This window comes from Cucurbita pepo, chromosome LG05 (genome assembly GCF_002806865.2).
Source record: "Cucurbita pepo subsp. pepo cultivar mu-cu-16 chromosome LG05, ASM280686v2, whole genome shotgun sequence".
Taxonomy (NCBI): Eukaryota; Viridiplantae; Streptophyta; class Magnoliopsida; order Cucurbitales; family Cucurbitaceae; genus Cucurbita; species Cucurbita pepo.
Genome location: NC_036642.1, coordinates 10,821,004 through 10,844,964, shown reverse-complemented (window position 1 = coordinate 10,844,964; position 23,961 = coordinate 10,821,004). Strand labels below are relative to the sequence as shown.

The 23,961-nt window shown below is 38.9% G+C and overlaps 5 protein-coding genes across 5 annotated transcripts; 3 read left to right on the top strand and 2 right to left on the bottom strand.

Annotated features, from left to right (window-relative positions):
* The first annotated feature begins 421 nt into the window (after positions 1-421).
* On the top strand, positions 422-1,671 carry LOC111796236 (uncharacterized protein At1g10890-like). The gene is made up of 2 exons (XM_023678994.1): positions 422-735; positions 1,345-1,671. Exons 1-2 carry the CDS (start codon positions 466-468, stop codon positions 1,456-1,458), a joined length of 384 nt encoding a protein of 127 aa, XP_023534762.1. The 5' UTR covers positions 422-465; the 3' UTR covers positions 1,459-1,671.
* A 606-nt stretch (positions 1,672-2,277) lies between these two features.
* LOC111796226 (transport protein particle 20 kDa subunit) lies at positions 2,278-5,042 on the top strand. The gene is made up of 5 exons (XM_023678983.1): positions 2,278-2,435; positions 2,596-2,681; positions 2,792-2,853; positions 3,245-3,330; positions 4,728-5,042. Exons 1-5 carry the CDS (start codon positions 2,355-2,357, stop codon positions 4,818-4,820), a joined length of 408 nt encoding a protein of 135 aa, XP_023534751.1. The 5' UTR covers positions 2,278-2,354; the 3' UTR covers positions 4,821-5,042.
* Positions 5,043-5,445: 403 nt separating this feature from the next.
* Positions 5,446-8,779, top strand: LOC111795503 (aspartic proteinase Asp1-like). Its single transcript, XM_023677966.1, has 8 exons — positions 5,446-5,859; positions 6,398-6,515; positions 6,793-7,016; positions 7,486-7,713; positions 7,804-7,942; positions 8,019-8,219; positions 8,290-8,362; positions 8,501-8,779. The coding sequence occupies exons 1-8, from the start codon at positions 5,636-5,638 to the stop codon at positions 8,608-8,610; spliced, it is 1,317 nt and encodes a 438-aa protein (XP_023533734.1). The 5' UTR covers positions 5,446-5,635; the 3' UTR covers positions 8,611-8,779.
* On the bottom strand, positions 8,729-10,464 carry LOC111795504 (NAC domain-containing protein 2-like). The gene is made up of 3 exons (XM_023677967.1): positions 10,104-10,464; positions 9,734-10,011; positions 8,729-9,645 (listed from the first exon to the last, which is right to left on the bottom strand). Exons 1-3 carry the CDS (start codon positions 10,264-10,266, stop codon positions 9,199-9,201), a joined length of 888 nt encoding a protein of 295 aa, XP_023533735.1. The 5' UTR covers positions 10,267-10,464; the 3' UTR covers positions 8,729-9,198.
* Positions 10,465-12,986: 2,522 nt separating this feature from the next.
* On the bottom strand, positions 12,987-23,673 carry LOC111794593 (probable glucan 1,3-alpha-glucosidase). The gene is made up of 6 exons (XM_023676644.1): positions 21,773-23,673; positions 18,623-18,896; positions 18,419-18,554; positions 17,729-17,939; positions 13,800-14,006; positions 12,987-13,567 (listed from the first exon to the last, which is right to left on the bottom strand). Exons 1-6 carry the CDS (start codon positions 23,330-23,332, stop codon positions 13,202-13,204), a joined length of 2,754 nt encoding a protein of 917 aa, XP_023532412.1. The 5' UTR covers positions 23,333-23,673; the 3' UTR covers positions 12,987-13,201.
* Positions 23,674-23,961: the final 288 nt, after the last annotated feature.

Below are 23,961 nucleotides of genomic sequence, written 5' to 3'. Positions count from 1 at the left end.
CATTAGAGGTAAAATCATATGTATTTGTATTCATCCCAAATCCTACCTTCCTTTCTTTCCATGCTTTAGTTCAAAACGCCTGTTTGCAAAGATAGAGAACACAACCGTTTCACAACCAAATTTGCTTATGGAAGCAGTTGAACAAAGGGGTAGAAGATATTTAGTTAAATCAAACAAAATAAGAGTGAGCTTCTGGAAGTTAGCTCTCAAACGGCTAACAACTGTAAATAAATAGAAAGGTGGTGCAGTTAGAGATGCGCATTCTGTGAGGCTTTCTTTCTTGCACTTCTTGGTTCTGATTTGGCCCATCATTTTGTAACGCTTTCTTTCTTGCACTTCTTGGTTCAAGCAAAATGTAAGCATACTTCTGAAGCACTATGATTCCTTGTGCATTTGTCTTCTTTATTTTACTGTCTTGGCCCCAAAGCTTCGTATGTACTAAATAAATGAGATGGACATAGCGCCATGTACAGGCATAAGGCAGAGTTGGAGGAGTTAGAAGAGGATTTAAAAGAGGAGTTAGAAGAAGAGTTAGAAGAGGAGTTAGAAGAAGATGCACGTAGGAGGATGGAAGAACTAATTCAGAAGAATGTTGCTGAAAGGTTAAATTCTGAAGAGGTTAAATTAGAAATACAAAGGCGAATAGAGGAAGGTCGCAAAAAATTGTTTGATGATGTTGATCTGCAACTTGAGAAAGAGAAAGAAGCCGCCCTCACGGCTGGAAGACTGAAAGAGGTACCCATTTTCTTTCCTATTCTTTTTGCTACATTTTATGGTTGTACAACGCCAAGTGCACATTGATACTCATCATATGTATTAGAAGAGATTACTTTGGGTAATAAAAATACAGTTTGCGATCATACAATTTGGACAAAGTAAACACAAGGAGTTGATTTGCGATCACTTCTCCAGGGATATTGGTTTCATCAGAGATTTTAAAATACAGTTGCTTTTGAGAATTCTAATCTCCCATTTATTGCTTGATCACTAACCATTTCCATCAGTACTCATGCTTGCTTACACCATAAACTAATGTCTTTTGCCGTGTTGCCTACATGACTAGTAGTGGTTGTTGTGGCATGGATGAGGGGGTGTGTCCATCCGGTGAATCTGGTGAAATGGAAGGTAGTGGGGATAGCTAGGAGGTGTAGGAATTACGGACTTCCACAATGATACGATATTATCCACTTTGAGCATAAGTTTTCGTAGCTTTGCTTTTGATTTTCCTAAAAGTCCTCCTAAAAGTCCTCGTACTAATGTTTATATGCACGTTTTTTGGTGAAATTTCTGTCTATATTTCCTGTTAAATTGAAGTATGATGTTGTTGAATGTAACATTTGGCAGGAACAGGCCCGGAAGGAGAGAGAAGAGGTGGATAGAATGCTTGAAGAGAATAAGAGAAGGGTAGAAGAAGCTCAGGGAAGAGAAGCTCTGAAGCTTATTCAGAGACAAAAATAGGAGACAGCTCGGACAAAAAAGCTGGAATAAGAAGAAAATATAGAATGGGAATAGGAAGAAGATGGTTTTTTTCTTTTTTTTTTGGGAGCTCTGAGTCTTTCTGTTTTGTGGTTGTCCTTCGAATATGACATGGACTACATAAATTTTAGGTAGTTGATTTGTTAGATCTATTAAAAATGAGAAATAAAGGTGGGATCCAAAGTCAAATATCCATTAATGGAGTAGGATACAAGCTATCTACTAGACCCTATATACATAAAATATATTCTACAACTAACTTTATAGCTTAAATCAAATTTTATAATATGATCTCAATCCGTAATATAATTTAGTACGATGTGAAACTTTGTTCATGCGTAAATATTTTATTTTATTTTATTTTATTGGCATTTTGTTTCTATTAGAATTTTTATGATTTTAGATGCTAAATGTGTTATTTTATTCATTATTAATTTAGATGCGCAATGAATTAAACCACTCACTTAATAATTAAAATTATCTAATTATTTTGGTCTCAAATATAAATACTAAACTAAGAGTATCTAATTATCTTATAATTATATTATATTTTATTTAATTCAAATTTATCATTTTTTATTTTAAAATCCCTACCTTCTCTCCTCATTATGCTAGGCTGTTTTACCTTTTTNGAAAAAAAAAAAAAAAAAAAACAATCATTTCCATCCTTCAAAACAAAATTTTGGAAGTAAAAAGTTGAAAATTCTAAATAAGTTACATCTAAACATATCTGCATGCAAGTTAGAAGCTTTAGCAATTAGTTAGCCCAAAAGAAATACCCAAGCCCAACCCAACTCGTCTCCCTCGCTTCAACTCTCTCTCTCTCTCTCTCTCTCTCATCTTACACCGCCGGCAACTTCTCGAATTGCTTCTCTGCAATGGCGACCACAGCTTGTTTCATCATCGTCAGTAGGAACAACATCCCTATTTATGAAGCTGAAGTCGGATCTGCTGCTAAAGTATTTCCTTCTTTTTCATTTTCTATCGTTTCACGTTTAGATCGCATTTTTCCTTCACGAGATCGCCAGAAAAGAAAAAAAAGATGATTTCATTTTGGTTCTTTAATTACTTTAGTTTTGACTGTCATTGGTCGCTCATCTTTTTGGCTTGACATGAAAGAGAGAGGATTCTGCTCAGCTGCATCAATTTATATTGCACGCGTCCCTTGACATTGTTCAAGACCTGGCATGGACTACTAGTGCTATGTGAGGTCTTATTCCTTCAGTTTTATTATTAGATCATCGAGATACCTCTTTTTTCTTCTATTTCCTTTGAAATTCCCTTTAGATTCTTTTTCTTGGTGCGTTTTTTGCAGGTTCTTGAAAGCAGTCGATAGATTCAATGATCTGGTGGTGTCTGTTTATGTAACCGCTGGCCATATCCTTTAATATCGAGGGGGGTTTTTCGGGAACAATGTGATGGGAATTGAGTCAAATTTCATCAATTTATTTACTTTTAAAAGAGCCTCTTTGGTCTTTGGTCTTAAGAATGCTGGTTTTAAGAATTAATGATTGCCTTCTCTTTTTTTTTCCCGGTCCAATATTTGTTCTCGAGAATCTATACCCTCACCACCCCGATTGCATTACTGAAGTATTTATACTGATAAAACGGTCCCAATCCTTTTCTAAGATATAGCAGGCAAACATTTTCATTGTAATGGGATCAATGTTGTACTATGATTCTGGAATTCTATATACATTTGAGAGATTAAATTCAGTTTATAGTTCCTATTATTTCCTTTTCTGGTTTTTCTTTGACTATTCACTACATACGCGATTGATGTTACTTCATGACTCTCGCAATGATGATGGAATCAAGAGTTTTTTTCAAGAGGTTCACGAGCTTTACATAAAGGTAAGTTTGACATGTTTCTTAGGTATTATTATTATTATTATTGCTATATTGGAAGGTGTAATGCTTGATTTACTATGGTATATTACTTAGGTTGAGTGAACTGTACCTCATTTGAATAGATCCCACTAGATAGAGTTCATTCTTTTCCCTCAAATATACTGAATTTTGACATTTGAATGGTACAGTTGTTAAATAAATAAATAAATTGTATCCCTTGAGTCTTAACTGTATATATTGACCAAAAAGAGTAAGTGGTTGATTTGTTATGAGTTCAGGTTGTCATCTTGAGTTTGCATGAGGCTTGAGATAGGGGTGGCAAGGATGGTTCATTTTTTGGATCCCTTGTTGTTTGGTCGTGTCAGGATGCTTAGATTCATGGCTCCTCTAGATTCCTTCAATGTGTTATTATTGTCTCTGTAGCACAGGATTGTGACCTATTTCTTCTAGGGAAATTAATTGGCTTTTGGAAATAAAATTGATAGAATGATTTGAAATCGTGTAGTAAAGTTACAAAATATTGTTAATAATTTATCGAGTGGATTTACGTGTTTGTCCCATGAAATTGTTGAGGTGCACTTAAGAGGGTCCGGACACTCACAGATATATGAAGAAAAAAAATCTAATGGGTTAAGATTTCATCATCATAATTTAATTGCTGAAAGAACTATTTGTAGAAAAGCTATGTTTGGAACATACCAAGATTTAATATCCTCTAACAGTGTACTTCAGCATTATGCTCAACTTGATTACATCACATTGAACAAAATGTTAGTGATAAAGATTTCCCGACTTGTCTGTCATCTTCTCCTGATATATGATTCAATTAGCCAATCAAACTTTGAATGCTTGAGGCTTTCTTGAATGGTAAGAAAGTGGTGTCAAGAGGGGAGTGTAATTGTTGTTCTGCTGATTTGTATCTGCTGTCATAATAGTATGATCCGGAGTACCACCCATCCCCAGCACTACGTACTTTTCCGTTGGAAAAAGTTTACCAATCAATGTATGGTATGCCTTTAATCAGCTATTCTGCAAATGAAATTAAATATTTCCTTGATTATTCTAGATTGAGTTTCCTATACGAGAACTTCTGTGACTCCTCTCCTTCATTTATTATTATTTTCTCTTTTGGTTTTTTAGTGCACTGTTAGTTGGTATTCCTATCAAGTTTTGTAAGTTTCATCTAGTTAGGATTTCAAAACCTTTAATTCACGTTTAGCACTACATTAGATAAAAGGTTTGGCACTTTGGTTTGGTCTCCGTTAGTCTACTCTGTACTATATTTGAAACTTAGTGAATGATGTAACATTGTTGTTGCAAAGATTTTGACGAGAGTGATTAAATTTTGTGGAATATTTTTATATTATTTATCCATTCCAAATTGCTTTGTGAATTTGCAGACTATACTTAATCCCCTCTACTTGCCTGGATCCCGCATCACATCTTCACATTTCGACACAAAAGTCCGTGCACTTGCGAGGAAGTATCTCTAGTGTTCACCTTGATTGCAGACCAACTGTGCTTTGTGACAATGAGCTTCAAAGTTTATAGCAGCATTGATTTTTCTATAATTGTGTTACATTTTGATCTTTTCTTTGCTATTTGTGGTCCTGACATTAAACCACTCAGTAGTTAAATATTGCTCAATGTCAATTATGGACTTTGTATGGCTTGATTACGAGCAGGAATAATAGCACTTAACAGCATTGATGTAATGCCCTCCCCGCTCCCTTTTACCCATCTTTTTATTGTAGGGAGTCCTATTGTGTTCTATCTTTTACAAGACAGGAATACTAAAATCATGCAAGAATGCGTTTTGAAGAAAGCTAAAGAGACAGCCCATTCCTTTTTTGAACTTTTGTGGTTGTTCCTTTCGATTTCCTTATACTTGCAATTAATGATTTGTATGGCACAAAGCAATGCCATCTATCATCCAGGGCCCGAGGAAAAGAATAAGAATCCCTCTCGTGAAGTCTCCTCCTCAGCGGGGGAAAAGAATAACAAACAAATCCATGAAAATGTTGCGAAAGAAAGATGTGATTCTTGGCGGGATAGGAAGGTTATATTTATTATAAGACAACCGAAATTGTGGTAGAAAAGGTCTAGTGTAACCCTTGGAAAAGGAAGGTAATAAGCTTATATGAATCCAGGTCCCGAAACAAAACAGAACAGAAAAAAAGAAAAAAACTCCAAGCCCAAGAGACCACAACCAAATCTCCACAAATTCCATCAACCATTTTTCAAGTTTTGGTTCCATTCCTTAGAGATGTCCCGAACCCACAACAAGGGTGCAAGAAACTGATTTTATATGGGCTTCGATTGTCGAATCATGGGGAAAGGGGTATTGATGATATTGGTGCCGATGGTGTTCTCCATAAGCTGTTTGGCTCCATGTTCAGCTTCTTCCTTCTTTAAGGATAAGCTATGGGAGAGGAGGAGGCCAACTCTGTCGGTGCCGATCGCATCCGCATCCTCTTCGATTCCTTCATCCTCTATTGTGCTGCCTCTTCAAGGGAACGTCTTTCCAAATGGGTAAGCCACAACTCTGCTCACAGCTCCACCATGTTTCAGCTTTTGTTTTTCCTATTTCGATTTTACTCTACTGTTTCGAAGTACGGAAGTGGTTGAAAAGGGAGTTCAATGTGATTGTGATGCCTCTTAGTATCACATTGATGTCGTTTATCTTAGTGTGTTGTAACAACCTGGAAAAGAATGGGAATTGGAGTTTGGAAGGCCGTTGCAAATCTTATCTTAATGTATCTTCTCCCCCCGTGTTAAATGGGAATTGAGAAGACTACGAGACTCTGTTTCCCATGTTTTGACTTTCTGCCCTAAGTTCTTATTCTGTTTCTGTACAATTGCATTTGAGGTGTATTTATGAGTGCTTTTCAAAATGGCTTTTTAATTTTGAAGAAAAGGAACACATCCCCAAAAGAAGTGTTTCTATAATAAGACCCATTTGAAGATATATATCTCTGTTCTTGTTGAGGCTCACTTTCTTTACTATCAGAGCATAAATAATTCTTTTCATCAATGTGTTTGAGATCATATAATTTGTATCCTTTTTCAGGTTCTATAACGTTACCCTTTTTATAGGGCAGCCTCCAAAGCCTTACTTTCTAGATCCTGACACCGGTAGTGACCTCACTTGGCTTCAATGTGACGCTCCATGTCAGCAGTGCACTGAGGTAAATTGTTATTTGATTCAGCAGTTAATGTTCATTGCAAGGGTATTCTTGAAAATATGATGACCAAATGAACGAAGAAAGTTACTAAACTACACCTTCGGCTTCAGTTGAGTTAGTTCTCATCACAAGTAATCTGAATTCCCATCTTTGAATGTATGTTTTATTTGAAGTCTCCTCAATATTCTTCTTCTTGATATGCTTATTGCTTCTGTCATTTCTTTTGGTGTTGAGAGTTGAGATTGAATGTATCAAATTGATGACCTTGTTTCCCTTTCAGACACCTCATCCGCTCTATCAACCAAGCAACGATCTTGTCCCGTGTAAGGACCCTCTGTGTATGTCCTTGCACTCATCTATTGACCACAGATGTGAGAACCCAGATCAATGTGACTACGAGGTTGAGTATGCAGATGGAGGTTCGTCTCTTGGAGTCCTTGTCAGGGATATTTTTCCTCTCAACTTAACCAATGGGGATCCAATTAGACCCCGTTTGACCCTCGGGTAAGCCGCTTGACTGCCTCAGTTATTCTTCTTAATCAAATTACTTTGTTGAGTTCCTGGCAACCTAAACCAACCTTGCGTTTTCCAATTAAAACCATACATGAGAGCTATGCAAAAATAAACACCTTTTCATGCTGCCATATATTTTCTTTTGGCGAACTCCTGATATTGCAACACAACGGATAGCATAATGTAAAGCTAGAGCTTATGCTGAAAACGGAACATATGTATTCATGAAGAACCCAGATAATTAAGGTCGCAACAGGCACTAGATTTCGTGACAGAATGATTCTGATTAGTATTTTCAACAGTCATCAATAAAGACTATATAGTACGAGAGATTTATATTCGGTGTGCTTCTAACCGTAGTTTCCGGTTCGTGTGGTTAAATAAAATGCATGTAGAGTCAGTTGCATGTCAGCTATTTGAATCTGTAGTACTGAGTTTTGTTTCATTTGATTACACTCAGATGTGGTTATGATCAAGATCCTGGATCATCATCTTATCACCCCATGGATGGAGTACTTGGCCTTGGAAAGGGAGCAGTAAGCATTGTTTCACAGCTGCACAATCAGGGCATTGTCCGTAACGTTGTTGGTCACTGTTTCAGCAGCAAAGGAGGAGGATATCTTTTCTTTGGGGATGATATTTATGATCCGTATCGCTTAGCTTGGACGCCCATGTCACGGGACTACCCGTAAGTAACCTACCTTGATCATACATTTATCTTGTTATGATTCATGTCGACTCCTAATCTCACGAAACATGCTCTATGTGATTGTATCAGGAAGCACTACTCCCCTGGGTTTGGGGACCTATTCTTCAATGGAAGAAGTACTGGACTCAGAAACCTCTTCGTAGTTTTTGACAGTGGGAGCTCTTACACATACTTCAATGCTCAGGCTTATCAAATTATAACATCTTTGGTAAATCATCCGTAAAAAAAACCTTCGATTCTTTTTCTCAATGATTCTTTAGTTCATGTTGGTACTGTTCTTGTAGTTGAATAGAGAACTAACTGGGAAACCGCTAAGAGAAGCCAAGGATGATGACACGCTGCCGCTCTGCTGGAGAGGGCGGAATCCATTCAAAAGCTTACGTGATGTGAGAAAATATTTCAAGCCATTGGCATTGAGCTTTTCCAGTGGTAGAAGAAGCAAAGCAGTGTTCGAAATGCCAATGGAAAGTTATCTTATAATATCGGTAAGCTCCAACCCTCTACAACTACAATTTATAAGTTGAATGATTTAACTTATAAGTTTTGGATTGGCAGTCCAAGGGGAATGTTTGCTTGGGAATTCTGAACGGCAGTGAAGTTGGGCTTGAGAACTCCAATATCATTGGTGGTACGTACGTTATTTTGCATGCATTGCATGTTATTTCTCATAAAAACGAATGCCGTCATAGCCATGCAAAATTATTCTTTTATTAAAGAGAAAAAGGGAAAAAAAGAAGCCTCATCTTGTGTGGGGTTTGGTTGACAGATATTTCGATGCAAGATAAGATGGTAGTGTACAACAACGAGAAGCAAGCAATTGGATGGGCTACTGCCAACTGTGATCGGGTGCCCAAGTCTAGTGTTGGTAGCTTGTGAAGATACATGATCAGAGATCTTATTCTGAAAGGAGTGTTTCAGGAGAAGTCCTTGGAGTTGGCAATAGGATATAGATAAAATTTGTATTAAAAGCTAATGTATGTACACACAACAATCATAGCAACCGAACAAGTTGTTTGTAATGTAACATGAAATACACTTGGATTGATTTACCAAGTGCAGTAATAGAATTGGAACTGACATTATTTATTAATTCTGCTTTTGGAATTACAAAAATCAATCTGATTTCATTCATGTCTGGTGCAGCAGCATCATTTGGTTTGTCGCAGTTGCAGGCAGCCTTGGGATTATACGAGGCTTGAATGAGAGGGGCTCGAATAAGGATGATGAAGGTCGTCAACTCTAGAAGCAGAGGTCGGTCAATTCTCTTCTAACTAAATTCTTCATTCCAGCAAAAAAAAGGAGACATCACAATACTTTTGGGCATATTGGTTTTGGGTTCATCAAAGAATCTGCTAAAAATATGGATATTATGTTATATATAGTAGAAAGCGGAAGCCTGGCAATGGGGTTGAATGCAACCCCTTAGTCCATGCCCTTACGGCGGCGGCGGCGGTGGTGGTGTGGTTAAATCTGCCTCTGTAAACACGAAAACATATCCTGAAATGGCGGCAGATGGTCCATCTGGAACGGAACCTGACTTCCAAATGGATCGTCCTCAGTCATGGAGAAAGAATCCATGTAATTGAACTGGAAAAAGTCAAAGTCTGGTGCTCCTCCACCCCACTTGGGTTCACTTTGGACCTCCTTATCCCACGTGACCTCCGGCGATGTCACCGGATCGGAGCCACTGGAGTCGTCGGTATGCATTATGGGCACCGAATCCGAAGTGTCCATATGCAATTGGTTGTTATGGATTGGGAGGTGTAGCATGTTGGTGGTGCTAGGCATCGTAATAATGGGCTTCTCTTCCTCGAAGTCTGGGAATTCGGATGCCTTGTCGTCGGTGGATTGGTAATGCTTTTCTATGCATCCCTTCTTGTTGTAGATACGACACAGCACCCAGTCATCCAACTGCAAAAATTAATGAACCCACAGGAGCCATCAACAACCAAATTCAAATTTCAAACCGGAAACAGAGATGGGGTGAAGAGTTAGTTACCCTCAAGTTGTGGGGTTTCTTGGTAGCGGATCGGTCAACGTTGGCGAGGCGATACTCGTGCATAATCCAATTGGTCTTGACGCCGGTTGGGGCCTTGCCGGCGTAGAAAACGAGTGCCTTCTTGATGCCAAGAGGTTTGGGGCGGCCGATGGGCTTGTCAGCGCCGGTAGCCTTCCAGTAGCCGGTACCGGCAGCACGGTTGGGGCGGGAGCCGTTGGGGTACTTGCGGTCCCTTGGGGAGAAGAAATACCACTCCTTTTCACCACAGACAGCCAATTCTGGAGAATGAAAACGCAAAACGAAAATTGAAAAAGGGAAGAAAAGAGAAGAAGAGGAAAATAAAGGGAGAAATTGAAGAAGAAAAAGATACCAGGAAGGTGCCAGGGGTCGTATTTGTAAAGATCGATCTCCTTGATAATGGGGACGGCGATGGGCTGAGAGGAGCACTTTCTGCAGAGGTAGTGAAGGACTAGCTCCTCATCAGTAGGGTGAAATCTGAAGCCTGGAGGTAACTCGAGCCCAGCTACGGTCATTTGCTATCGGATTGGTGCTTTGGAACTGCTTCTCCGCTCTGTTCGTGTGGGTGGGCGTGTTGCCGGATCTGATCTAACTCCGATGAGCGAGCGGCGGCTGGGTTCAGGAATGGGTGAGCACAGAGGGGGAAGAATGAGAGATATATATAACCAATTCGGTGACTTCTTATCTTCTAGAACCCAAACCCAAAACACACATGCCACGCCATTATCAAATCTAAAAATAATAATAAATAAAATAATTTATGGTCTTTGTTTTTTTAGTCCCAAGTAATATATTGGAAAAACGTTAATTAAGGAAAAATGAATAATAATGTTTAGGTGTAAGTGAGGAGGGGAGTGACGAATGGAATATGGACACGTGAAGAGGGTGTTTAGGCGTTTGTGTCACTGCCTGCGTCAGCACACAGCTGGGGTGCTTGAATGTCGGCTAAGGAAGAGAGTGCCTGGTCATAAAGGGAGGTTGACGGTCGACAAAATGGTCAGCAGTAGGGTCCCACCCCCCTCCCATCTTACCCATAAATCCGCCTTCGCCTTGCTTTGAATAACTTGCGTTGAGCTCTCTGACCCTGACCCCGACCCTGACCCTGACCCTGGAATTTTTGCACGTGCGACATCTAACACCATACCACACACATGCCCATGCCCATTTTTTTTCCACAAGTCATAACTAACAATAATACATATTTGACTCACTGTTATTGTTTGTTACACATAGTATATTGGAGGGAGAAAGTAAAGAGAAAATATTTTTCAAGAATTATTTATTTATTTATTTACTTGAAAGAAATGGCAGTTATATCATAGATTAAATATCGTGTAGCTGATGACATGGCAATTAGCATTATGCAGAGCAGAGCAGAGCACAGCTAAAAAGGCATAATATACATTAATATAATATGGAAGTGGTAATCACACCCACACCAGCACGCAAACAAAGCAAGAGGGAGAGGAGGATGCTTCCCACGCATTTTCATTTTACCACTTTTTTCTTTTCTTTTTTTTTTTTTCTTTTTTTGGTCATTTTGTGTTGTAGGGGGCCACACCTTTTCTCCAAGTGAAAATGACGCAAACGTTGGGCTACNTCCCCCCCCCCCCCTCCCCTTTTTTTCTTCTTGAGACTTTTTTTTAACACCTCACCTTATCACCACCTGCTTAAATCCTCCAAACGCACAATTTCTGCTCTGCTGTGAATTTTTAATCATTATTATTCTCTTCACATTTAGTTATGGCAAGGACATAATTGGGGGAAAAAAAAAAAAAAAGGAACAATTGATAAGAAGATAGAATAGGAATAACACTAATTAAAATTATTTCTTTTTGAACAGTGTCTCATACTATTTTATTATACAGTAGGATTGGCTGTCCTTTTAAAATAACACCGGTCTATTAAATACCCACGAATTATGGTGATATTTTTGTAATCTTGATTAAACGACTCAATAGAAATTATATATATATAAAAAAAACATAATCACAAATCATGCGAGCATTACATCAAAGCTACAGCCAATGTCCTCCACCAAAATAAATAAATAAATAAATAAAAATATTAATGAAGGAACTATTTTGCCGACCATTCGATTTGGAAAGGTCGATGGGCAGGGATTTTAGGGCTGGTGGGAAGGCTTTTAAAAGTTGAATGAAAACGAAGATGATTTCCATCTGGGTATTGTTCTATTCTGGATAAGGCAGATCGGAAATTAAAGCTGAATCATTATACACCCAAATTCTCTCTAATCTTAGACACAATCATTTCCTAAGCATTTCAATACACAAAAGGGAGATTATATCAATTAATAAGTACATTAAAAAATAGAAAAAGATTGCTATTTTGTTTTCTTGTTTTTTTCCTTGGGGGCGATGAGTTGAAAGTGACGCCATGCAGATGATATTCCTTACCGTGATCCACAATATTCTTTATTGTGCCTCAAGCTTCAATCCGCCGCCTTTTAAAGAAGGGAAAAAAAAGAAAAAAAGAAAAAAAAAATGGTCGTGGCAACTGGGTTCATGCATATCCCCAAGAAGGGTCGCTATCAAAGTTGGAAAAAACACACACATCCAGGTAAAATGAACATCCTTTGCTGCCTTCCCCGAACCTTCTTATCTTTTCCCTTCCAAGCCCTCAATATTGACTCTTGACTCCTTAAAACCTAGTGTAATAATTGTGGTCAAATTTCAAACCAATGGGGCCTGAGCCCATGTTAACAATTACACTCATCAGGCCCAACCCCAATGAACCCTTCACCTACAAGCAACTTACAAATCAAATATCCTACTTTCCCAACTTAAGTATCCATTCCTAAAGGAATCATTTATGAGTTAGGACTCATATATCCTTTTTCCTGAGTTCACGTCATAATAAAAAAAAAACAAAAAAAAAAACCTAGATTCCTACCATTGCCCTTATAGATATAGATGGAGTGCTACCTGAGTGCCAAATACGCGGGAGCCTCCTTTTCGAGTACCCTTCCTGTTTCTTTGTTTTGCCCCTGTTTTCTTTCAGCAACCACAAGAAGATGCCAATTCCTATTGTTACCTAATATGCCATTCAAAGATTCGCAAGAGAACAGAAATTCAGTAAGGTTGGGTGCCCACTGTTTCTTTACCTTCTGTTTTCTTCTTATCCCTGTATAACTAAATTTCTACCATGGCGCCACATGTATTGTTTCTGTACTGTTTCAAAAGGTCAATAACCCCAAAGATCTGACCATACGGGAGAAACTCAAAGCCAACTGTAAAGTTTAAACAATCAAATCATAGGATGGTAAGAAACGAAACATTTCAGCAGGAACTTTTAATGTCTGCTTTCCCAAATGCTATTAGTTCAAGTCTTGTGAACAACAGTTTCAATCACCGGATGCACCACAAAGTGTACACCATTCTTTTCTTACCCTATCTTTTTCATTTCTATCATAAAGAAAATTATGAACTCTTACAAAATTTTTACCGTCCAATCATCTGTAATCAACAAGTTCGGCTTCCGAATGGTAAGGACTGATATGCGTCGCCCTGTTTGGAAGTGGAGTGGACCAAGTTCGATATCAACCTTTATATTTTCTGGCTCAACTAGAGCAGACTTTGATCCGGAGTGTCCCAGCAGTATAATCCTCTCAATAACACAGTTGGAAGAAAACTTCGTGCTGGCAGAAGCATTAGGCCTTACGTTCAATGAGGTGAGCTTGCCTGCTGAGAACACAAATCGGCGATGGATGTATGCCCCTTGCTTAAATTCAAAGCTTTTGCCATCATCAATGTAAAGCTCGCCTTCAGCTTCTTGTGAACTATTAAGAGCTACTACCTATAAAAGATACAAAAATGTTGTAAGCCACCAAACTAGAGATCTAATCGAGGTCCAGAGACTGAAAAAAAAAAACGTGTATACATTCGCAGTATACTTCTTCCACCTAAACCACTAGCTGGTTAAACTTAAAACATATTTGCACACAGCATGACGGAAATCTGAAATTTAGAAAACTATGACATTGCTAATATGAGAAAGAATGCGTCTAGGAAGGGTATCAAGTACATACCAAAGTGTAGGGGTCATTCACCATCTGTGTGGAGCTCCGCCGAAAGCGGTCTTTTCTGGGCATTATCGTTCCAGCTTTCTGGAAGGCAGGGATGCCTTCTTCAGAAACCTCTAGCTGGTGGGTGATACCACCCTTATATGCAGTACCAGTTCTAAAATCATACCAAGATTGTTTTCCAGGCAAATACACCGATACTCTTTTAGCTTCCTAAAAGTGGAACCAATCACATCATAATATTGCATAAGGAAACGACAATCAATGAATATAAAACTTAAATAAAGTAAAAACTAGATGAAGCTAAAGAAAAGGGGGTATTAAAGGTTATAAAATGTTAAAGAAAAACTAAAAGCTAAATAAATTTCACTCTAACTCTGAAATTTGACAATGCGACATCTTAGCTCCTGATGTCAAAGAAATGATTTGGATTGTTCCTGAAATAAACGCTCCATTAATGTCCTCATAAGTTCAATGATCGATTTCCTTTTTTTTCTAACATCGATTCCAAAATGACAATTCAAGTTCATATATTTACTTATGCAACCACTCCTCCTTCATGCACTTCTCTCTGCAACAATCTTCTCTCTATGAGAAACTCTTAACTTCTTTCTTGTCTTTCCTTTCAACCGTTCCTCTCTTTGCATGAAAGACCCTCACTTTATTTTTATTTTTTTTTCTTGTCTTTCTGTTCTTATGAAGATTGGCAAAAACCACATGAATCTAAGCCATCTTTAGGACATATCATGCAGAAAAACACTGGGGTCTGTCTCGCACATTCACCAACTGTAATCCAACTGTAATGACCAGTACTTTTTTTTAAATAAATAAGGAGAAAGTTTGATGACAGTTGGAAAAGAGATAAAAAAAAGGAAGGGAAAAAAAAGGATGGAAGGTCTGGGGAGCCACTGGCCGTTTGCTGTGGCCATCATAACTCTAGAGATTTGGGACGCTTGGGAGATTTCTCTTATTAAAATTCGGTCTTAATTCAAAAACAATTTTTATCTTTGGCCATACTATTGCTATTCCATGGAGGTTTATGACGGAACCTAATCAAGCCCTGAGGTACATGGCTCTTTTTTTTTCCTTTGCCCTTCTTTGATTTTGCCCACATTTGGGCAGTTTAAGAAGCAAGGGAAGGCAATTGGACAAGAAACACAACAAAGAGAGGAGCTTGGATCAAGAACCCTACTCGTGGAACCATCGTTGTCGGAGGTAGTCAACCGTCGATTCACCTTGGAGGAACTCAAAACCACCCAGCAATGCTATGATCATCCACTGAGGAACTGCGAGGGAGAAGGAGGGCACTCGGAATCGGGCAAAGGAGCTCGTGTCACATGGTGAGTTCTCTCATAAAATACCTATACCTAGAGAGCTTCACTCAATTTCCTAATGAATTAGGTTTTGCGCCGACGAAGTGAAGTTGGCAGAACGTAAAGAGAGAACTAGGAAAAGGGAGGGGCTTTGGTTTCTACAAGCTGTGCAGAGAATTTCTCCCGCGAGGAAGGAAGCACAACCTGACCCTGTCTACCTGACCCGACTTGACCCAACTAGCTGAACAACCCAACCGGTAAGATCTAACCCGAACCAACCTTTTTCCTTTTTTGTGTGGTTTGGCCTATTTTGCTCCAATTTTCACCCTGTTTTCACCGAATTTCATGATTCTTCACCTAATGGGACAGTTTAGGAGTGGGAATTGGAATATCTTTGAAGGCCCAAAATCGAGTCAGGAAGTCTACAATCAAGTAGTCACTAAGCAATACTCATAGGGGTCGACAAGTACAATGGGTATTATTAGAAAGCTTGATGAAAAACCCAATTCATCAAGTTGTATATAGTTAAGCTTAGGAACTTGTTCGTTTTCTGGTTTAGCGTAATATTATATTTAAAGCTTCCGCTTGTATGTTTGAACTCTGATTAGTCCTAACTTTATGAGGACTCCAACCTGTCTCGTATGTTTGTAAATATGTTGATTGAGCATGTTGGACATCATTACATGAATGGTAGTATGTTATAGGGACTAAACACCCTTATTTGCCCAAATATTATCTTGGATATATGCTATGTGCCCTAGAGAGCCTAAATGAGTATGCATGAACATGAGCAATTATATCACATTCCCTTAGTTCTAGAACCTACATTGGGTCCCACAAGCATTTTCGAGTGACCATACAAATCAAGAAGGGATGGCTGGGGCATAAACCCTAATCGTAAACTTTCCCAGCATGATTGAGGTCTACTTGATACATTTGAGGTTAGTTGTCACCCACAAGGGGCTCCGAGAGTCGTAGAGGGTATGCTACTAGGGTGCACCTAAAAGATAATTCATATGGGGTGCAAGCGGTCAAAGTACTGGTCTACGTATAGTGCACTAGTTACCTCATACACATGAGACTTACCCACAAGCTCATTATAGGGCGAGTTGACTCCTGTGCCAATAGCACAGGGTTAGGGATGGACGGTGGAAAATGTCTAACAAAAGGCTAAGTACAACCAAACCCTACATTATGGTATGAGGGGCATTAGCTATACACCCTAGAGTAGGAGTGTATAGGGTTTAGGTACGTATAAGCCTTACAAGGCTAGCACAAATGGTAAGCCATGAAATTGGTTAATACTAGAGTTAGAATATGAGCACATAACTTAAGAGACCATCATAAGGATTAAGTTTGATGAGGGCCTACAAGTAGATTGCTTACTAAGTATTTTTATACTTATTCCATGTTCTTTTTTACAGATGGAGTGTAGACCACTGTCGACGAGGGGAATGTGCACAGCGTGTAGCTGCAGGGGTGCCCCTTTAGGTTAAGTTGTCTTCCTTCTTGTCATTCATATTATTTTAAATGTTGCTTCTCGAAATTTGTGTATTTTTGTAAACTGTTTTTATTCGACTCTGCAAATATTGTTTTGTACTTTCGAAACGTAGTTTATGTCAGATTTGCTATTGGCTTTGAAACTAAGCTTGGAGATTTCGAAAACCAGGTCATTACACCAACTTACCTTCAGTTTCTCAGGTGAGGTCAACGATGGGGAAAGAGAGCAATAACCAAAACCCATACTCCCCATCAAACCACTCTCTCTTCCATATCCACAGCCCAATTTTTCTCAAAGAAAATGCTCTCTCAAGTTTCTCAGGTGAGGTCAAGGATGGGGAAAGAGAGCAATAGCCAAAACCCATACTCCCCTTCAAACCACTCTCTCTGCCATATCCACAGCCCAATTTTTCTCAAAGAAAATGCTCTCTCAAATCCTCATCACCCAAATGATTTCAGAGTCCATTTGTATTTTCTGTTTTGAGTTCTCTCCTTCCTGCAATTTCAAAGCTTCAGACTCTCTCCCTCTCTCAACTCTAGCACCTGTCTCTCTCCCTCTCTCTCCTTCCTCCAATAGCATAGCTCCCACATCCCCCTCTTGCACACTCATTGGCTTGTATATAGACCCACTTGCTACTAAGATGGGATGTTGACTCAGAGCTTTATGCTAAGTAAGCAACCTGAAGATAAGAAGCATGCGAGTCGGTGCAACTTATTTCAGGTGAAATGGGTTTTCGATGCTTCTTTTCCTCTCTATGAATCATCTTAAAGCTGCCCCTCGTTTCTAATGACCAGCCAAAACCGAAGGATGCAAAGAGAACAAAACAAATGCAAGACAAGAATGGCGCACTACAAAACAACCACATTAGCTCTCCACTTGAGCACTTAATTCGCTCAGTCACTAGATCATCCATAGTACTAAAAGAACAGTGATTGTAGGGACCAATTTAGATCATTTCTCTAACTCTCAAAGCTTAAATTGTAGCCTTTTCTAAAATTAAGGGACTAAAGTAAGACTCATTTCGAGCTTCAAGACAGATGTACCCTAGGGACCTCTCTCTCTTATGCTTTAAGAAACCAAAAATGCATCCTTTTCCCACTATTTGTTGTTAAATGAATTACCTTGGTATATATTCCCTGCACCAAAAGACCGCTCCCTACCATGAAAGCTTCATCATTTTTAAATGTAGCTTCATCAGATGGAAATTCCATCCACAATGGACGTACAACAGGAACACCACTTGTATTTGCTTCTCGAAATAGGGTATAGAAATAAGGTAGCAACATATAGCGGATGCGTATAGCATCTCTCATCAATTCTGTATTTCGTTCCCTGTAATAATGTAACAAATAACACAAGTTGTCAATAAAAAAAGAAATACAATTTCTATCACTAGTTAATTTTCCTCTGTTTTTATACATCTTGTTAACAATAGAAAGGAAGATAATTGAATTGCAGATTTAGTGGATTCCGTATCTGAGATCTCATAAGTTCAATGCATTGAAATCCAGCAGTTAATTTTACATCATAAACTCAGTAAAAACTTGATGGTGCCAACCATACTAGTTAAATCATAACCATGATCATGAGACAACAAAACAGTGCTCCAACAAAAGCAAAATTGAGTAGACTAATCCAAACTTGACATGAACGGCTGAGAATTTTTCGCAAACTTGCATATGAACTAAAAAACATTTAACAAGACATGCTTTCTGATGGTTGACAACTTCCGTTAAGAACCTTGTCAATAGATCCCTTAATTATATGACCTAAAGATCAAATTTGAAAGATAGAAGTACATGATATCCTACCCGAATAACCAAGGTTCTCTTCTTTTGGTGTCATGGTGAGCATGGCCCCTAAAGAAGGGATAAAAAGCACCTAGCTGATACCAACGCACTAACAGCTCAGTCTCAGGATTTCCAAAAAAACCACCAACATCGGCACCTGTTGAAACAACTTACTATAACTGCTAAAACAAATGATAGTTCCACGTCCAACAAAGGAATCCATACCTGAGAATGACAATCCGGTAAGACCAAGAGTCAAAACCATCGGAACAGAAACCCTGAGATGATCCCAATCAGCTGAGTTATCTCCTGTCCATACTGCTCCATATCTTTGCGTCCCTGCAAAAAGTGCTCGTGAGAGCACAAAAGGCCTATCCTTACCATCACCCCGCTTAACTAGTCCCTCTGAAGTGGCCATGTGAAAGTAGTATCCATACGCATTGTGTAATTCCCGATGTTCCACACCTCCTTGATGTAAAGCATTTCGAGGCATTGTAACCTAGATAGAGACATCAGTTAGTTTGATAACATCACAGCGAACTGCAGAAGAGCACAACCTGTTCCAAACTACTTTTTTCTTTAATATAAAACAATATATTATTCAATACAATAAATGAAAAATAAACAGCTAAGAAAATAAATGGTCTAAAAAGTAAGGAACAAATGACAAGGAAGAAGTCCTTATTCAATATGAACTTAAAGAAAAAAAGGTAAGCCTGACAGACTTAAGATCACACTAGGTCAGAAATGAGTATTCTCAAAACTAAGTCTTCAACAATACAATTAAAAAAAATAAGCCTCTTACTTCTTTCCATCCAACCAGAAAGTGTATTGATAGCAAGGGAAATATGAATAGGAGAAAAGACCTTTGATTACTTCCAACAGCTCAAAAGCAGGTTCATTCCACATAATTATAATATCACCAGAGGATCCGGAAGCCTCAAGAGCCAAACACCCAATCTTGTGGCCGCTCCAAAGGATTTGATGATGTAACGATCCACCAAAGCCAATTTTGTTTCTCAAAGGATGACAATAGCGGGATTGTACTTGAGAATGAGAGAATGAACGAGAGCCCTCTTCTCCAAAGAACCCAAACAGCAGATATTCCAAGAAAGAATCATATAGAAGATGTGGACCCATCCTTCACCTGCTTGGTTGGGATTTATCGTAATTGATATGGGAGACAAGACCCGAGATTTCTCAGACAAGTTTGCTATGTTTTTTGGCTTTCAAGAGAGATTAAAAAGGAAATCCTTTCATCGCCAAAGATTTTCAATCGGCTTTCATCAACGGTAAGCAAATACTTAATGCACCTATTGCAGACGATACTCTACTCTTTCCATAAGCATCTTATTAAGTGGGCTAAAGTTCGTCTCCCTTTTGAAAATGGCGGCTTTAGTCTCCAAAGTATTAAAGACAAAAACTGGGTTCTCTTGGCAAAATGGGTTTGGAGATACCAAAAGGATAAAAGGGCTCTGTGGCATCTGATTATTGATGCAAATTTTGGTACAAAGAACCAAAGTTGCCATCCGGGTAGCATTCACTACATTCATCAAATGATCCTTAGAAAAAAATTCTGAAGCATAAATCTCTTATTCACAACACCGGTGACAAAAATTGGAAATGGGACTTCCACTACTTTTTGGCATGATCGATGGCTGGGGGTCTCTCCCTGGTATTTAGCTTACCCACTGCTTTTTTTCCCTATCTAATAGACAACTCACTACTGTAAAAGACATGTGGAATAAGGATTTGGTTTTGTGGGACTTATAGTTCAGAAGGTAAAGAAGTGGCAGAATGGGCAGATTTTAGCATTATCTTAAACATCAACCATTAGTCAAGTGAGGAAGATTTCCGGGTGTGACCATTAGAGAAGTCTGGAAATTTCACTACAAAATCTCTGCTAAACAGCATTGCTCCCCGTCTACAGATTATCCTTGCCTTTGTATAAAGGTCATTTGGTCTGGCATTTATTCAAAGAAGATGAAATTCTTCATTTGCGAATTTGTTCATTTAGCTTTTAACACCACTGATAGGCTTCAATGCAAGTTCCCCTCCATGGCTCACACTCATAATAGGCTTCAATGTAACTTCGCTCAGATTTTTTGGAACTATCTGACGTCTGTTTTTAATTGGAAGTTGGCCCTACCAAAGGACCCCCATACTCTCTTATCTCCACCCGTATTGGGACACCCTTTTAAAGACGATGGAAAGTCTTCGGCAGAATCTGATTTGGGCATTTTTTGGTCGGTTTGGATCAAAAGAAATCATAGAACTTTTGTGAGCAAGGAAAAGACATTCAGTCTTCTTTGATAGCGTTCTGCTCCTAGCTTTACCTTGGGGTAAACTGAATTCATTTTTTTCCTCTTAAAGTATTTCATCACTTTTGACCAATTGGAAGATGTATATCATAATTCCATTGGTTTGGGGCTTTCTCTCCTCCTTTTTGTAAATTTCATACATCAATGAAACTATTTCTTATAAATAAAAAATATTTCTTTACAGCCAAGTACCTAAAGGACAACCCAAACTGAAGACTTAAATAAATGACTTTCTGCATAGAAGCCTGCCAATGGACATCCCAAATCATGAAGGAAGCAATATCTTATAGAAAATCCAGCAAACTCCATACTTCAAATGCAAATGGCAGTTCATACCATAACTTCTTCCAAAAAAAATTATCAGCACTAGAAAAGCACAACCTACGAGGCAAGTTTACTTCCCACCACAACCCCCAACCCCCGGGCTAGCAATAAAGACAGTCATACCTTTATGCTTCTCCCCTCAAAACAATATCTTTTGATCCATAGATACATCCCTTTATGCAGTTGATCCATCTCCTTCCAAACCATTTCTTCTTGAAAACCATTATTAATAATTCCTAATCAACCATATCATGGGCTCTCCTGTTGTCAATTTTAAGCACCTATCCTCAAAATTTGCCTGTATATTCTTCCAGAGCTCCATTTTGAACAAGGGTAGGATCAATTATTGGTCCCCTTTGATAAAAGCATTTAAACTTGTTGATATTGTAGAAGCTAATATCCGTTTCAATCGCTCATCCAAGTTTTTAACAACAATTTTATCAATATTAATGTATCTAAAATCTTTTGCCTTCTCCGCATTTGCTTCTTTTTTCTTTTGGTTTTGAATAGCTCATATATTATCAGAAAAAATTAACAAATAAGAGGCTCTAAATTCTTAAGCCAAGCCTTTTATAGCTGAGCACTCGATAATGAGTACATAAAGGCATCCCAGTGATGGATAGTATATGCTTACGTAACCAGGCATGCAAGAAATAATGGAAAACAGAAAAAGAATTGTGCCGAATAACACCTTAGAACAAGGAATAAATGTAAACAATTCAGTAAGTACCTCGGGACCATTGAAAACAGAAGGCTCGTTCATATCATTCCATATGTATAAGGAAGGAGTCGAACCAACATAGTTTTCTAGAGAGAACTTCTCTCCCCACCATGACCTAATCTCTGGACTTAACATGTCCAGGTACGATGATGAACCTGGCCAGCACCAGCCGTCAAAATCATTTCCAGCAGCATCCTTCACATAATATCCTTTCTTGCTTGCTTCCTTATGCAATGGAAAATTATCATCCCGCTTAATATGGGGATCCACTATGGTAACCATGCGTCTTCCTTTGGTAGCCAACTTTCTCTGCATCTCTTCCGGATTTGGAAAAAGCGCCCTATCCCATGTAAAATACCTTTTTCCATCCGTGTGCTCAATATCAAGCCACAAGACATCGTAAGGAATATCATATTCATCAAATTTAGAATCGACATGTGCCACATCTTCTTCATCCCTATAATTCCACCTACATTGATGATATGCTGTTGCAAAGAGCTGGGGCATTGCCGGAGTCCCAGTCACACTCGTGTACTGACGAACAATATCCTTAGGGCCTGGACCTACAAAAAAGAACGTGTCCACGATGCCCGCCTCACTCATCCAAAAAGTATCGATTCTATTTTGAGATGAAGGAAGAGAAATCCCAGATTCAGCATCCCAGCCAGATCCAAGAACATCAATTTGCATTTCAGCAGCATTCAACCAAAAAAAACCAGAAGTTCCACGCAATTTCCCGTGTGAAATCATGAAAGGGATCGACCCGTAAATCCCAAACGGAGACTCATGAACATATTCGAAAACATCCAAATTGAACAGCCTGTAAGGTTCCGACTCCTCGACATCGGGTCCTCTGGTGGGCTTCAGAGCGAGACTAGTTGCATGTTCCGGTATTCCATATACAAAATCAGCATCATAAAACGAAACGTCGAAACTAACGGATTGGGGACCGTACGGCCTGGTATCGGTATGCCCTCTGAACTTCTCCTCCCAGTCCTCGCCTTCTTCCTTAATCCTCAACTGCTCAAAATCGAATAAACCATGAGAATTTAGAGACAATACGCGCTTACCCGACTTCTCACGAACGAAAACCTCAAACGGATCTTGGCGAAGAACGGCCTCATAATCATCGGACAAGTACACAATCGAAGAGGGGCTCAAATCGTTGCCAATAGTCTCAGTTGAAATTCTCTGCAACCAGATCTTTTTGGTGTAAAACTCGTCGACAATAACATCGGGCACCTGAAATCGCTTTTTGGGTGGAGCTAGAGAAGGATCCTCGTCAATCCTGAGGCGCAGAATGCCGTCCTGATACACAGAAAGAGCGAGTAACAAGGGCTTGGATTGATTCTCCAGGTCCTGATTCCTGGGGAGGAGGATGGCGGTGAGGTCCCCGTCGGTGATGGAAACATCATGGGCAACTAGGGAACAGGATCCGGGCTTAAAGGCGCGGGCTCGCTTGCAGAAGGGAGTCTGATTGCAGGTCCTGAACTCTTCCTTCTTCCATGGGAGGACGAAGGTGAGGTGCAGAAGGAAGAGGAGTAGAAGGAGAAGGTAGGAAACGGTCATGGTAGAGCTTTGATCAGGCAGAGATCATAGTAGATTGTGCCGGCAGGGGAATTGGTGGTGAAGACGGCAGCTCCAAATCTCGTAGACGAATCGAGATACTCTTCTGGACTCCTTGCAATCAAGGAAAGAAATGGATTTGGGAGGCAACTAAAGTGGAAATTTGGTTTTATAGTTCCACAAAACCTCCTACATCAATCCGCATTGTTCCCAAGGCAAGGGTAATCGCTGCAATTAAAAAAAAAAAAAAAAAAGTAAATGAAAATTTGGAGTTCCTTGTTTTTTCCCCCCTAATTCAATCGGATCTCAAGGGGGAAAAAAAGATGAGAAACAAAGAAATAGAATATTAAATTAGGCAGAAAATTGATTAAAAATTTAAATCAATTATAGCTTTTATAAACAACCCTAGAAATCCAAGATGAGATGGTATTTAACGATGGTTGCAGAAGCGTGTTATTTTTAACATTTTCCAAATTTTTAGGGTGTTAAAAGATGAATGAATTGGACACGTATTTTGAATAAAAATAGTTTTATTGACCATTTTTATCTTTCAAACAGGTACAATTGCAAATTTTTGGGTGCAATAATGATTGTAATTTCGTATTCATCATAAATTTTTCTAAACCTAAAAT